At 35.4% G+C, this 16,937-nt stretch overlaps 1 protein-coding gene across 9 annotated transcripts in view; it reads right to left on the bottom strand.

Annotated features, from left to right (window-relative positions):
- Positions 1–16,937, bottom strand: part of tgo (Aryl hydrocarbon receptor nuclear translocator homolog tgo) — a 228,041-nt gene that overhangs the window by 65,860 nt on the left and 145,244 nt on the right. For all 9 annotated transcript variants that reach the window (XM_085947246.1, XM_085947247.1, XM_085947244.1 and 6 more), the window contains one exon: positions 6,767–6,927. In XM_085947246.1, the coding sequence (XP_085803372.1) occupies positions 6,767–6,927 (161 nt within the window). The remainder of the gene's footprint in view (positions 1–6,766; positions 6,928–16,937) is intronic.

Raw genomic sequence — 16,937 nt, 5'->3', positions numbered from 1 at the left:
CACCGTCCTCATCTGGAATACTAAACCGAACTCGGTACTGTATAACTTACTGGACTGATATGCAATGGGGTTACGAATGTACTTAGTACATAATGTACAAAACAATCTTGAACGGTAGAGATTAACGTTAACCGATTGACCACATTGTCGTTTGAAAGAAATAAATATCAGCGTTTTAGATATCAGAAAAATGAGACGATACAATCCCTTCTACAAATCTGGGCAGAAATAAAATCGATACCTATTTGCGATCACCATAAAAAAAATACAATACAAAGAAAATATAATCTTTCTGGAAATCGTAGTGTCGATCGTTAAAAATCAGGAGTAGTAACCACAGAACAGATTGAAGTCAGTTATGGTTTATTGCTTAACGGTGGCCAGACCTTAAAATGCAAGAAACGCAAAGCCGACTGAGTGTCATTAATTATTATTACCTACCCATATAAAACGCACGCGCACGGCTTGACAAGACAGAGTTCTGATGCTCTTGTTCCACTTTGTCGTGGTTTGTCGGGATGGACATTTTAAAGATTAACATAATACCTATGCTTATTATAGAGTTTAGAAAAACATTGTAAAATATCAAAATGCAATATAAAAAGTCCAATATAATAATATTTGCCTGCATTTTTGCTATTGCGACATACCTACGTGTATACGTTGAAACACGACGTATTTATAGCCTGAAAGAATTCATAGAGTTAAGTTTAAAGTGTGTACTAAGTATGTACCTATACTCGTTTAGGCAACTGTTTCAATGCCTAACAATTTATACGGCCCATAGCCTATGGCCTGTGGCCGTAGAGTCATATGTGTGAACAAACAATACTATAAAGATGTTGTTTTCCAGTGGTCGAAGAAGGGTTAAGCAAAGCACGTCCGAGAGGCTTTTTTAAAAACTGCCGACACCTGACCCGACTAACGTGTTGCAGGCTGCAAGCCCAGTCACAAGGGCGACCCGTAACGAGTACTAGACCAGATATAATACGATATAATAATATGCTTTCCTTGACCACTTTCACCAACTGCACAGATTTTATCACAATATCATAATGGTATACCTACTCTGATGTAGTTACCAACTGCTCAACGGTATTTTAAAACGTGTATTCGGCTTCATCTATAATTCGACAATCTACATTATGCCAAATTGTATAATAATTAATTTTAGATTCACATATGGGAATCAGGATATCATATTCAGATAATATTTATTAGTTATAATTTCTAGACACGATGTATGGTTAATTTGTCGCAGGGGCAGAAACGAAATTACACGTTTCGGCTTCATCTATAATTCTACAACTACATTATGCCAAATTGTGTAATAATTAATTTTAGATTCACAGATGCGAATTAGGATATCATTGTTCAGATAATATTTGTTAGTTATAATTTCTGGACACGATGTATGGCGAATCTGTCGCAGGGGCAGAAACGAAATTACACGTAGGTACATATAAGATCATTAACATTGGAATATCTCAGATAATGTGTATACATTAGAAAATAACGAAGAAAAGCTTGATTCAAGTAGGACACGTGAGATGAGTTTCAACGTTAATGTACTCAGTGGTAATTCACGATAATTGGTATTCACCATTTACCACAAATAAAAATTATTCGATATTATACGTGTTTCGTTAGCATAGTACTAGCATTTGTAACCTGATCAATTACTACGTTTAAATGTATAAGATAAAAACATTGTCAATGCTATATTGTGTTAGGGGGAGAACAGAGAGTATTGTTTTCCTAAATTAAAATTTACCTTGTGAACGAAACACGTGTCGTATTAAATAAATAGATGGACATAGTGTTATAACAGCAAAAAAAATTCATTGAATTAGTCGCTAAATCGGAATATAGAATTCAAACTAGTTTGATTACAATGTAAATAACTGAGAAAACAAAGAATAGCAACAAAAAAAATTAAAATAAACATTACAATGACTTGTGTATATTATTCTAAATAGGTATCTACATTACTTCTAAGTAGCGTAGTTTGCAACAGAATTGCTTCATTAGAATAACTTTTACAACCGTACTTAAGTAAACATTTCATAAACAAGCCGATAAAAAGCAGTAGTATGCCGAACAATGGAAATAAACTGTTGGAAATAGACGAAGGCTTAATAGCGAAATAGCTGAAAAAGAATAATGTTATTTTTCATAACATCGCTGCGACGGCGATGTCATGTCGTGCCGAGCCGAGCCAAGCCGATTGATCGCGGCGAGATGGAAAAGCGGATTCGTTCTTCACTCCATTCACATGACAAATCAGATATCGCTCGACATGCCAATTGCATTAGTTCCCCTTCTACGACAATGCTAATTTATTCGGAATTTACTTATTATGAATGGATACGATTCTTACGTTTACCGTCGGATGATCAGTTATATCTAAATCACACATAGAAAATAGATAGTAACAATGCGACACTAACGACACTGTCGTCACGACGCCGTGCGCCAAGTCAGAGTTGTCGTATTACACGCCCGCAAGCTGTAAACAATATCAGTGGCATGGCGCATGCGTAGCCGGTTGTTAAAAAAATAAAGGTAATACATTTCTAAAAATCGGACATGAAGCTGGGTAGGTACCTACCTACCTACCAATATTTTTATAAATTTGCAAAAAAAATAACCAAGTAAGTACCGGTGACTTCCATAATACCGTGGCCGGCCGACGAGTCATTGCCGTAGTGCGAACGGAGAAACAATGAACAGGGTACAACGATGCACGCGAAAGAGTGGTGGAAATTTTTACTTGGGTATGTACCCATTTAGCAAGGATAGTGTGTCGGGACTAAAGCCATTTTTTTCAATAAAGGACGACTTAATTTTATGGACATACGACTCGGCAATAATTCTAGTCTTTTATGCGACCTACTTGTACGGTACCTACAAGTTGAGAACTATTATTTTTTTATGTCTTAATATTATATTGTCGCAGCGTAGCCTGCATCTTCCTCCCCCTTCACGAAGATTGCAAAAAGTATGAATGACGATGATAAAAAAGTATTGAGTTTATCGAGTTGTTGATCTATCATACTTATACTTCTTCTTGGTTGTGCACTCGTGGCTGAGGATCATGACCACATTTGAATTTCGCCATCCTTTCAGCGACCAAGATTTTCCATCCCTCTCGATCTTCCCCGCTTCTCTCAGGGCAGAATGGATGGTGCCCCCAGTCAGCTCTTTCACTTCATTTTACTTCACTATCATACTAGAGAATGTATATTGTATACTTTTGTCAATATGTACAAATAGTAAGGACGAATATTGTAGTTCGTCGTAAACTAGACAGATGATGGAGATACGCGAAATAATATGCCAAAACATTGTAGCGCATTGCCCTGAAAGCTTGCCTTGGTGATGGCATACATTTTCATCGCCAGTAACTTAAGCCGTTAATAGCACAATAAACCTGCACCCGATACAATCAAACAGTCGTAATTTATTAATTAACAAGCGAAATAATTTCCTGTGTGGGTTTTACAAAACGTTCAGCTGAGTCGGCTTGCGAGTACCAGGAACAACTTACTATGTTTGCTCAATGAACGGTGCAACGGTTGCCTACTCCGACAACAAAAAACAACAATGCAGTAGCATAAACTTCATTACGAATATAAAATAATTTATAAATTGAATGATGATGGACTTTACGGGCCGCGCCTTTCGTCAATGGAATCGCGATTTTTTTACGACTGACAACGCGTAATGAATACAAATTATGAAAATACTTTTTATTACTGGATAATATGTAGGTATTTTTTTTTTATTTAAACTTGTAGTGACAATGGGGAATATTAAACTCTATAAATGAAGAAAAACAGTAGCACCGGTAACGCATGACAATAATTTGGCAAAGAATAACGCAGAAGACACTGGTATTGTTTCTTAGTACGAGGGTGGGTCAATAATTCCTTAGAAAAAAGCATTAAAACAGTTTTTTTTTGTTTTTTTTTTTATTTCTCAACATAATCTCCTTGGAGCTCAATACACTTGGTTAGACGTTTCTCAATTTTTTTTAAACCGTCAGAAAAATAAGTTTTCGGAAGGTCCTCAAAATAAGCATTTGTCCGATCGATGACTTCTTCATTTGAAAAAAAAACGTTGTCCACTTAGCCATTTTTTTAAGTTTGGGAAAAGGAAAAAGTCACTGGGGGCTAAATCTGGCGAGTACGGTGGGTGGTCGACCAATTCGAACTTCAATTCTTCAATTTTAGCCATTGATCGTAAACATGTGTGAACACGGGCATTGTCCTGATGAAAGAGGATTTTTTTCCTGTTTAAATGAGGCCGTTTTTCTTCAATTTTGTTTTTTAGCTGGTCCAATAAAGATGCATAATAATCCCCTGTTATTGTTTTTCCTTTTTCCAAATAGTCAACGAAAATAATTTCACGTGCATCCCAAAATACAGTAGCCATAACCTTACCAGCTGATTTTACGGTTTTCGCCTTCTTTGGACATGGTTTGCCTTCGCAATCCACTGCTTTGACTGTTCTTTCGTCTCGGGAGTATAGTGGTGTATCCATGTTTCATCTACAGTCACAAAGCGACGAAAAAATTTATCCGGATTGCGTTGCATGAGCGACAACAGGGCTTTAGAGGCCACCACCCTATTGCGTTTATTGTCGACTGTGAGCAAACGCGGCACCCATCTTGCAGAAATATTTTTCATGCCCAATTTGTCATGTAAAATAGAAATGACGCTACCTTTTGAGATCCCTGTAACCTCAATTATCTCACTCAACTTTAATCTTCGGTCACTTAACACCATATCGTGGATTTTATTGATCATTTCTGGTGTAGTCACCTCTACAGGACGTCCTGAGCGTGGTTCATCCTTTGTTGATGTACGACCACGTTTAAATTCATTTAACCAGTTATAAATAGTTGCAAGTGAAGGAGCAGATATGCCGTGAACTAAATCCAACTCATTTTTTATTTCCTTTGCTGTTAACCCTTTTATATTAAAATGTTTAATAACAGCTCTAAACTCAATTTTCTCCATTTTCCATTTTTCCATTTTCCACAAGCAATTTTTTTTTTAAATGTACGAGAAACACACAACAACCCGACCAATCTGATTGAAACTTCGCAGCATACTGAATCGGTAGTGCCGCTGCATGAAAACAAACCGCTTACAGTACTAGTCGCGCCACCTGTCGGCTTTTCTAAGGACTTATTGACCCACCCTCGTATATTCACCCATATAAGCGATCAGTGGGTAGGTACCCACTCTATTTTCCATAAGAAATCAAAATTCAAAATCGAATTAATTTAACTTCTATTAATTTCTATTAAATTAGTTCAAATTTACTTGTTAGAAAGATATTTTCAGTGACATTTTACTGATAACTTTTAATTTAAATAATCAATAGATACGCATCTAAGTACAATAACATATTTTTACCTAAAAATAAACTAATTAGGTACCTACCTATATAAAATGTGCGATTTTACTCTGTCCAATTTTTAATAGTAAACCGCATTTTATGAATATTTTCATAATTAAAACATAGTTATTTATTAGAATGTGATATTTTTGAAAAATTCAGTAAACATTTTATTTAATTTAAAAAATATCGATTTTTATAAAAAAAAAAAACGTATACTAGTGCATAACTTGATTTTCTTTTATTTATATTGAATTGAGATCTGCTGCAGTTACAGCACCATAGGTCAAGTTGATATAAATAAAATAAGATTTAGAGTTATATTCATACAAATTTTCAAAAACAATCAATTATAAAAAAATACGTTAAAATCATGAATTTTTCAAAACGTCATGTGACCTTATAAAAACTATAAGTATTTTAATGAGATACCATAATTCATAAAATGCGATATCGGTAGGTACTAATATAAAACCGATTTCCAAAAATTGCACATTTTATAATATAGTTTTTCATAAATAATAAAAAAAATCTTTTTAACGTTTTTAGACAGATGCGTGGTGATTGTTGAAAATGAAAATTATCAATAAAATTTATTAATTTGTAGTTTTAAAATTAGCTCGCAGAGGCATTACGGTCAGTCTTGACTACTTTAGAAGATTAATTTTCTCAATTTTGTATTATGGAAACCTATCTATCTAGTCTAATAAGCAAGCTTGTTAATTCTGCAAAGATACGTAGTAGTGAATTTTACTGAAGGGTTGCCATTTTTCTCATATTAATAATTCTATCCAAACCGAATGATAAACTAGCTAACATTAATAATGCATTGTACGAAAAGTTAGACCACACACGCTAACAAATTACGTCTCCATTCAGTGGTCTAGAGCTTTTAATCAGTCGATAAGACAATGGGCTAAGCAAGAGGTATTTAATCATTATAACAAAGACAAACATTGTTGTCTTTTATGGAAAACGATTGTCAAAAATTCGATGGGCTGAATTGAATGTATTTGTAAAGTCATTCAATCATACTATTGATGTCAGCCGATGCGATTGAATTAGAATGAAAATATTTATAATCAACGTTCCAGCGATCCATCATCAAAATTCAAAACGTATTACATAATTTTGATGCGTGAATTAAAATCAAAATTAATTATAAATCATTTCAATTAACATGTGTATTTGACATACGTGTTGTTTGCTTGTTTCCTCTTTCTATCATCTGAAGTTCTTATGAACTGTCGCTTGGATCACGTGGTGGATATGGTCCTGTGTTCCTGCATTGAGATGAAGTCAAATCTACAAATTCCTATTCGAGGGTAAGTATACCGTTATGGTGTGTTGTACTGACCTCTGAGCGCCTTCATGTGCGCCACGGCCATGCGCAGGATGGTGAGCTTGTCGGGCTTCCTCGCGAGCGCGCTGCACGTGGGCACCATGTCCGACAACTCCGTGATGTACGCGGTCATCTTGTTTCTCCGTCGGCGCTCAATTTCGCAATGATTTTCACGGCTGAAACAACACCAACAATAAATAATTAACATCGATGTTCAGAAAACCGACACATTAAAATGCGTTACATTCATGTATTGGTCAACAACTTGGATGAATTGCTGCAATGTCTACGTTTATTTGTAACGAAATGTTTAAGTATGCAGGTATAAATGAAAAATTATATTAAAAAAGCCATGAGCAAAATTTTCGTCACTTCGGAAAATTGTTCGAAAATATACCAAACGATAAATTGAGAAAAAAACACATTGTAATTCAAGCGGTGTTTAAAATATTACGCAAAAACTAATCGAATGCGGGCAACAGACTATGAAAAATGAAACAAATTGATAAAAAAAAAAAGATTGAATGTAGTCTCGCAATATTAAATGTATATTTCGAAAAAACACGTGCGTGGCTGGCTGACGACAACCAAAGGACACTTTCCTGTACGGTTTCTCAATAATATACCACGGGAACTAAATCTAAAAAAAAAATACAAAAAATGTTTTGATAAAATCTATAATTATATCTATTGATTCTTTTGATGTGGTTTTATCTGGACTTTACTGCCGGAATAGACGTGTTGCTTTAATCCTGATCGGCGTCTTATTAATCTGTTCAATTTAATATTTTATTTGTCTCCAATTACTGCTTACATCGAATAATAAAAAAAAAACATAATTTACAAACATGGCCAATAATTACCAGCAGTTTTTAGGAGAAGCAAAGATTTGTCCGAGTAATGTCGTCATTGATAATGTTTCATAAATAAGCAGTCAATAGCTTATTCGATACACCGACGGAATGGCATCGGCAACAAAAAACGTCTGCTCTAAATTATAGCTGAAACTAAATGTTCGATGAAAAAATGTAAACTTTTAATTTATAAAGCTTTTATAGGTTGATTTGAGCGAAGACGGTCGGAATTAGGAGACGCTTTGAGTCGCCGCGCTCAGCACACTCTGCGAGGTGAAAAAAGAGGTAAATTCTTCTAAATTACTTGAGATCAAGTGGACCGTGAATTACGACAAAAAAATAAGTAGTTCGCGGATAAATAATAATTCCAGCGAGAGAGAATCTCGACAATAAAACACCGCATTCTGGTACAAAAATAATTGCAGAGCGGTCGACGAGGAGCGTCGACCGGCGAAATGGAGGCATTTCAAACAGTTTGTAATAATTATTATGGAAACAAAGTAATGGTACTATATATCTTGTCATCTAAAAAAAACTATAGGTACCTACCCACATCACTAAAATATTATAGGTAAGTAAACCCATTAAACTTAATGTATTCCTGTAAAATATACTAATATATATCAGTCAGAACTGAACCCGGATACGTGGAAATTATTTTTTGAATTTAATTACATACTTCACCCCTTCTTATTTTCACGACAAAACGGTATAATAGCCCGAAGAAGAGACAATCGCTGGAAAACTCTGGTCATCCAGACCTACCCAAAACGTAGAAAACGTTTGAAAGGCAAACCTAGAGGTCGTCCGCCGCTGGATCGACGGAATATATGAGTTTTGTTAGTATATGGCAATGCAACTAACACACATGACATAACTTGTCACGTGTGAATTGTTTCTCATGGATCACGTCTGATCTGATAAAGTGGAAAATGCACCCAATTATTTTTTTTACTTATTTATGTCACTTGTAGGTACCTACTTCTTATTACATGTACAATATTTTTTTTTCGACCATGTCCGATCCTGATAGGATCATATGGGCCTCCACAGAGTGGAGGTTTGTATTGACAGATTTTATATAGATAATTATAAAAGATAAAATTAAAACAATGAAATTATTTAAATCGGAGATACCTAATATAAAAAAAATATTATGTATAATATTTTCAAAACTTCACAAAAGAGAAAAATATTCAAGCTATCGACGTATATTTTTTTCCATTTATGAGATTAGTGAGTAAAAATAAAATTTTAATTTTCGATTAGCATAATCCCCGAAGCCACGATAAAATAATAATTATATTTCTTATGCGGGTAGGTACTTAAGGTATTGCGTGCAAAGTGAAATGGCTGCTATAATCCGTCATAAATAAATCGTTACAATTATTGAGCAAAATGGAATTTTTACTCGGAAAAGTTTTCAACGTTTTAAAATCCATCAATCTCAATGAAATTAATACTATACCTATTATACATACACATAATGTGATTAATCAACGAAAACTATAAACTATCCAAACTACATAAGAAAGTTGTAGTTTTTACAATAGCCTGTGTGTTTTAAAAAATATATATAAATAATTCCGAGAGGAAAATCGAACGATAGATATTTTATCAATATTCAATAATTATAGTATTCTAACAAACATATTAGTGTATTTATATATTATTAGGAAATAGCATGTTGGCTAGGCCGGAACAATGAATGGACTCAAAACTTCACCGTGTGCCGTGAGTTCTGGGGAAAGAGAACGGCTACGACGATTACCTACGGGTTTAATTCGAACTATAAAAATGCATGGATTTACCTTAGACAGACATACATAGGTGGAGTCGTAATTGCAACACGTGTACAGCTGTGAAAATGAATCGGAAAAACACCACAAAATTCCTATTATAACCACAAATTTCAACTTCTTTCAACTTTGTAAAGCATTGTGGAAGAAGAATTTTAAAGGAAGCTGATTTTTTTAAAATATTCATTCAAAGCCTATTTTCTTTTGTGCTCAGTATAAAGTTTGTAAATTCCAAATTCGTTTTGGCTGTTACTGGGATGAGACATTTTTTTATTCACTGAATTACACAGTCGATTTGTGCATTTTGTCACAATAATTTATCGGACGTTACGGCTGTTTGTTTACTCCGATCATAGGCTAGATGTACCTATTTGATAGTCCGGTCATTGTTACACCTGCATATTAGCCGTCGCCCAGGCTGCTTCGGCGCGGTTGCAGACGCCTGCTCCCTTACTACGGCATAATACACTGTGGGATTGCGCTGTATGAATAATTTCAAGTGAATAGGAGTTCAAGAACCGTAAAATTAAAGTGCACGATTTCGTAACATTATCCGCATTAAATAAAATCTAACTGTTACAATATTAAAATAAGAAATCATTTTATTAAACGTAGCGGAATTGCAGCGGCGCAATGCACAAAATGTACCGACGGCATACGAAGAATAAATAGTTTTGTATTAATTGTACCGAGTTGAAACTAAAACCCTAAGGAGAAATTTAGTATGTTTCCATAAAAGGGAGTTATTTTACAAATTTATTGAACTGTTCCATGCACCATTTCTGCGACGTGTGGGCATGATCAATCATTTCGAGCTCATGAAATGACAATGCGATAGAAAGTCACTCGACAAACAAATAACCGGAGGGACTAATCGACTATACGTAAATAATAACCGAAAACCCATCAATAGGTAAGTACCTACACAACTACCTAATTATATTTATAAAAACTGTAGTTACCACATATATTACATATATATTAATTGTATATTACAATAAACAATATTGTACATAAAGACGGCTTTAGCCACAGCGCATAATACGATACACATCACACTTTAACGCCATATGGATACGAACTTATTTGTTGCAGTTAAGTAAGCCATAGACAACCGAAAAAAGTGCACACTTGGACCGCCATATTTCAGCATTTTACTGAACATAATATGAATAAATAACTATCGGCGTCTTTATTTACATCAATATCATTAAAAATAATCTATGATTTATAAAAATATCAATGTTAACTGGGCATATTAAATTTTATTTCGTCTAGCTAGAGGGGCTAGGGCGTCATGAAAGAGATTGTTTCAATTTCAACGAATCTCGAAGAATACATTGATTAGATAGATAACTTCCTAATTTAAATATGCACACAAACATCGATTTCCATTATTTCTATCATTTATTTCATTATGGCGGTTATATTATATGCGGTTATGGTATAAATTAAGGTAAACGTTGAATGTTAAATAATCGCTTGCTGGAGTTTTTGGCCGCTATTGACTACAATATATCAGAATATCTACAACCCGCGAGTAAAACCCAAGAAAGTTTGTGAAAATGATACAGTAACTTAGGAAATAAACTTTGTAATTGTCGGTCATAAGTTGCACCTTGCTACTGCACCAGGCTAACGCGAAGATTGTGCCTCTAACTTTACTTGGGTTTATGTAGCATAATTCGTAGTAGGTATAGTTAGGTACCGATATCCGTTCATATCCGCATACCCACGGCATATCGCATTCGTAATAACTCAATATTTATCACAGGCCTGGTCTTGTTTATTAGTTTAGTACAGGAATGCTATATTTTATGCAGGTATTTTCCATTAGGCAAATATTGTTATTTATTGTATACTAATAAAAAATACATTTATGCAGTCACGACTTTACGGAAGTGTTTTAATTATATTTTAGGTAAGTGCTCTTACAAGCCGGTCGCAGTGAAGTATAGGAAATAGGACGTCCTTAACCGAGTCAAATTCAAATGATGCTATTTCAATGATTTGAAAACAGAGCACGGACTGAAAAATGGACATATTCTCGGCCACGGAGAAGCGTAAATTTATATATGCGCACTCTTATAAATCAATTATTTGAAATGAAACTGAAATTAGTAGCTCCATGTCACGTATGTCCAGGGGTGGAGAAACTGCAAGTCGAATGCTTCACTCTTACCGGTGCATAATTATTATATGCTTCCATCTACCTACTTCTGCTGCACGTCACGAGTTCGACAATCAAACGCCATATTTCGCTATTCTTCATTTTTGGATTTACCTATAGTAACATGATTAATACTTCTGAAATGATTGAGAAGAATAGATACAGAATACGGATAGCCTGATTGGTAGTATGTCATTCATCAGTCTCTTTTGCCGCTATGGCCCGGGGTGGAACTTCAAGCAGACTTTTACACACTTCGGTCAGTGATCGACGATCTATACGTGGCCGCTGCTGTTAATGTTGTTAGTTTCCACGTCCTCATTTCACACAAAGATTTTAACCAAGCATTTAGTTCAGGGGCTCCCAGCATGAAGTCCCATTATGACAAATGACATAAGGGGTGGGACAAAGAGAGATAATATGTGGGTTACTGTATGCATGATAGGAATCCGGCGAGATTAGGCGTATGATCCACCGTGAGGATCACGTCAGAAAATGTCATATGACGAAGAGCTGCAGGAAGATTGTCTTGAAAAATAATTTGAAAGAAGTAAGACTTTAGTGTTCACCAATAAACAATATGTTCATGAATCCTAAGACTTGAAAAGAATGGAAAAACATTCTGTGTCCTCATTCAATTTGCAAGAATATGGATTCAGTTCGTTTTTTGCCAATCAAGACAACAGGGATCGCCTGGATTCATAGGCAGACATACGACAAGAAAGTACCACGTTTTACAAACATATTATGAATGAGAAGCAGGAACAACGTCATTATTTTTTTGTCTCACAGTTGCAAGTTGATTTAATAATTCAATCTGTAGTTGCATTTTATGCACTGACTTGTAAGCTTATTTTTTTTAATTTAATTTGTTCGCCAACAAAACCACATGCGATTTAAAAAATAAAAGTTTACAATCTAAGAGATTCGGCGTTTACAATTATTGTAATTCATAATAATTTATAATGGGCCATCACTTGGATTTGCCACACTTATACCAAGTGGTATAAGCAATATAAAAAATCCCCATCTTCTAATATCATATTAAATTTGCAGGAAGTGCAAACATCAAATGTTTCCTGCGGGTCTATTCTATACAAAAGGCTGCTTTCGTCCGCTAAAACCGCTAACTAGGATATGTTTGTATCAAATTATTAACACGTATTGTAACAATTATAATTAGCCGGTATTAATTGTTGCAATAAATGATATATTTTAACGGCATGCCCCCTGCCTGTGCTAAAATTTAGAGCATGAGCGATAGAGAGAGAGTTTCGACTGATTAACTGATTACAATACAATTACAATTATTATATTTCAATATAAAATATATGTAACAAATACTAACACATTATCACGTTAGCGGTCGATAGTCGCCTTTTGTATAGAATAGACCCGCTGGTGTGAGATATATAAATGTTCAGGAACCCCTGATATAGTGGTAGGATAATAAATAGATTCAAACTATGATTATAATAAAATTATTCTATTGTTGTAAATACCACGAGATTCGCATACAGTACCAAAGTCCACCATTTCAAGCCGTTGCACGAAACTGTTATTGCTTATACATACTTCGAATGCAATATGGTTAACTGTTTGAAGACAATATTATTTCATATTTAAAAAAATGGTAAGTAGGTAAGAAGGACTTGATATTGTACCTACAATTAAAAAAAAAAAATGAGTATTTCATTTTCGTCAGAGACGGAACATCGAATTGCGATGTACATAAGTATGTACAAGTGTACGGTGTGTTAAGGCCATACCTCAGCTGAGGCATGCTTTAAATTAAAAAGATCGTATCTATGCGACGCGCGGGTTGTGCTAATGACGCGTGCCGAACGGAACATAATTTGTCATAAAAAAATCAACATGCGTCCATTTAGTGTTATGTTTATTGTTATATTAGTAATAATAATAATATATTCATTGACATGTTTTCTTTTTCGAGTACAGGCATAACGTTTTTAGTCATCTTTACACGATATAAGAATATATTCTTACGACGCCATCACAAAAAAATCGACGTACTCCCACCTCGAATGCCGCTCGGCGATTGGCGACGAATGCGAAATGTCGTCCCACATATTGTTGAAATTTATTTGCTGTTTCACTTATGTATGCTCTTAATAGAGAAAGATTGAAATAATGAGTAGACAACGTATAATACATTTTCCGTTTGAAAGGAGCTTCCCGTCCCGCAACGGAATAAATGGCGTGGCGCGGGGCGGAAAGGCAGCCGCGGGCGAGCAACAAAGGGAAGACCGGGGTGGAGGCTCCGAGAGGGAGGATCGCAACGTAACGGATACTCGGGCATGTCGTGACCGCGAAAGTTCCCACGCGGGCGCTCGACCCGCCGAACAAGCGAAAGACAACGCGAGCCACCGATCGACTGCGGGCGGCTGAATCATGTCGGATGCAGCACGGCGACTTTACTACCGACAAAAAGCATAAAACAACAACGGTAAAAATGAAAGCTCGCCATACCTCTGCAATCCCAGTAAGTTTTGCATAACTTATTTTTCCGGTCGCAAAAAATATATATTAATACGATTAACACAGCGCAGAAAACACGTAAGTAGGTACTATGTACGCATTTTGCCAGAAGAATGGAGACAAAATCGAAACTAGTTGTTGTAAACTCAAACCAGTGCATTTCTGCCAATATTATGTACAATATTTATGAAGCAGACTGTGGAAATATATATTGACATTTTCGGTGGCTTAAGAGACCCTTTACGTCTATGTTAAAAGTTTTTGATCAAATCTACACATAAGTATTGAAGAAAAAAAGCATCAGACAATGATGCCAACATAATATGTATGGATCAAAATACTAAAAGCCAAGCCATTCGCTGACCACACATGATAAGTATTATCGAATACCCACAGTAGTACGTCATATCGAAATAAATAACTATCAATGTTTGTATGATAATGCCATCTGAAGGAAAGTATTGATACTTTCTCGATTTTTAGGTCCACTCCAGCACAAATATTATCATGTCTGACGAAAAGGTATCGATAGGTACACATCGTATCGAAATACAAGTAAGGAAGTATCGGCTAAAAAATAACGCTACTTAAAAGTATAGATACATTTTTGACATATTGTCTAAATAAACACTTCTATAATAATATAAGTTCTTTTCATATTGACAATATCGGATAAGCCTTGTCACAAAGGATTAAAATAAAGAAGAAAGACTATAATAAATGAGCACACATGGCTTACAAGTAGATACCTATATACTGAATTTTAATTGAAAGTCGACAGATGTGAATTTCTTGCTACCTGATAAAATAAAACCTAGTAGACGTCGATCGCAAACCGTTTTTATAGACGATTTTCAGCTTAATTCACAGTTTTACTGGCGTGGGTCATTTTGACTGAAAAAGGCTTATGAGACTAGTTTTACGGCACTCGGATCCGTCGCGTCGGCTTTGGAAAAATCTCCATCCCGAAGAGCGTCGTCGATGAAAACAAAACTCCGTCGAAGTGGCCCCGGCTGAAGATAAGACACGTATCCAATCATTACGCCGAGTGGCGATACAGGAGCCACTCCACTCTACCCACGCTTACCTTTCGATTTTCACTCCGCCGTAATAATTTGCCGCGATCGCTTTGCAACCAATATGAACCCCGATCAACTGAGTAAGTACAGCGTATGTTGTACAATGTACAATATCTACGCCGTACAGCGCATGCCACGTGTGGCGGGAGAAAATCATAGCGAGTCATAGGGCGTTCGGTGTAAGCTTGCACCAACATACCATACCCCAAAATGTCGCAGAGCTTTCCTCTGGTGACCTGAACCGTTGATTCGCAATAAAATTACATATTAATAACCGGTGGTGTGCAGTACCATCGGTAGGTACTATACGGCATCGGTAACACGATTGGTGTAGTAATTCTAATATTGTAATAATACTGTGGTTTCATTAGCATTGTTATTTTTTTCCGTATTTCCTCGTTTAACCAAAATGTACCTATTGCATAGGTCATGGTGGTAATAAATGTGGAAAGTCCTAGGTTAGTGATGGCGAACATTTTTCTACGGGTGTTTCAAAGTATATGCGTGTCGGATAAATTAAATGAGAACTAAAAAATGCTTTTATTAAACTATAGTTTGTTATAAACTTACTAAAAACGATAAAGAAGAGAAAGCTTACTTTTGATATAATTTAACAACACATTATTAAGCTAAATATTGACAAAGCAGCGATTTTTAATTTGTTCAATTCCATTTCTCAAAGTATGTTATAATATCGTCGTTTACCTGTTTAAACCTCCCATGTGACAAAACTTTTATTTTATATAAATAAATTTATCCAGACAGTTTTGAAATTTAGCTCAACTGAGAACTATATTCTAGTTTTTCCCACGTGTCACACACAAATGATCCTGTCTTAAAATATTGTATAATATTCTTGTTATTATCATGTTCTAGGTATAATTATGTATAATATTATAGTCTAAATTGAGAACAAAGCTTATCAAAATAAATTTAAAAAAAAATTTCAGCTGCCAATAACCAATATAAAGTATTCAACACTAAACATGTGCCACGGTGCATTATTGATAACATTTACATTTGGCATCAAAACTCTTCAATAAACAATAATTTTACAGCAATGATCAGACGAGACGTATCAAACACGAGTAGTAAAATATTTGTTTATAATGATGTCGATGCCGTGTACGTCTAAGTATGTTTGCATTAAATAAATTTGCAGTATCACAGAGCAGCTATGCTGGCTTACCCGTTCGCAAACTCATATTCCATATCCCTGGCATCACAAATTTCCCTTTAATCTCCTTTATTGCCCCGCACCATATGTGTTTCATAAACACAGTTCAATATTAAATTTAACAACAACACAAAAAAACACAAGCAAAGGGGTGGGGTGGCGGAGAGCGAGCGAAAACATCCCTACGCAAGTCATTATTTATGTTACCTGTCTGGGGTAGATACGCCTCCGGTTGGCTTACCGGCAACTATGCATGAAATCGTAAATGTCTGCGCAAAAGGGAAATGAATGATCGGTTCAGCAAATTGGGGAGACGGCCCGCGCGACTATTTCAGTTTCCGCCGAAAGCATGCAGCTTTTATGAGGCTGTGAATAATGAGGGGGCGCGGAATATATATTAGCCCACTGGCAGCGCGGATCGGGTTCAATATTGAAGAGCTTACTTCTGTTTGGAAAACACTGTGACGGTAAAGCTATTTCATACTGACATATTTATCATGGAGCACGGAATCAGCTGTTGATATATTCATACTATGTAGTGTTACCAGTCTCGTTGGCAAAAATATGCTACACGGGGTAAAAATGGAAGCCAATTTACAGGAAAAATA

The sequence above is a fragment of the Rhyacophila brunnea genome, unplaced genomic scaffold (genome assembly GCF_057557595.1).
Source record: "Rhyacophila brunnea isolate RB1 unplaced genomic scaffold, BYU_Rbru_1.0 scaffold_2, whole genome shotgun sequence".
Lineage (NCBI taxonomy): Eukaryota > Metazoa > Arthropoda > Insecta > Trichoptera > Rhyacophilidae > Rhyacophila > Rhyacophila brunnea.
The sequence above is the reverse complement of the archived record's forward strand: the minus strand, read 5'-3'. Positions and strand labels throughout refer to the sequence as shown.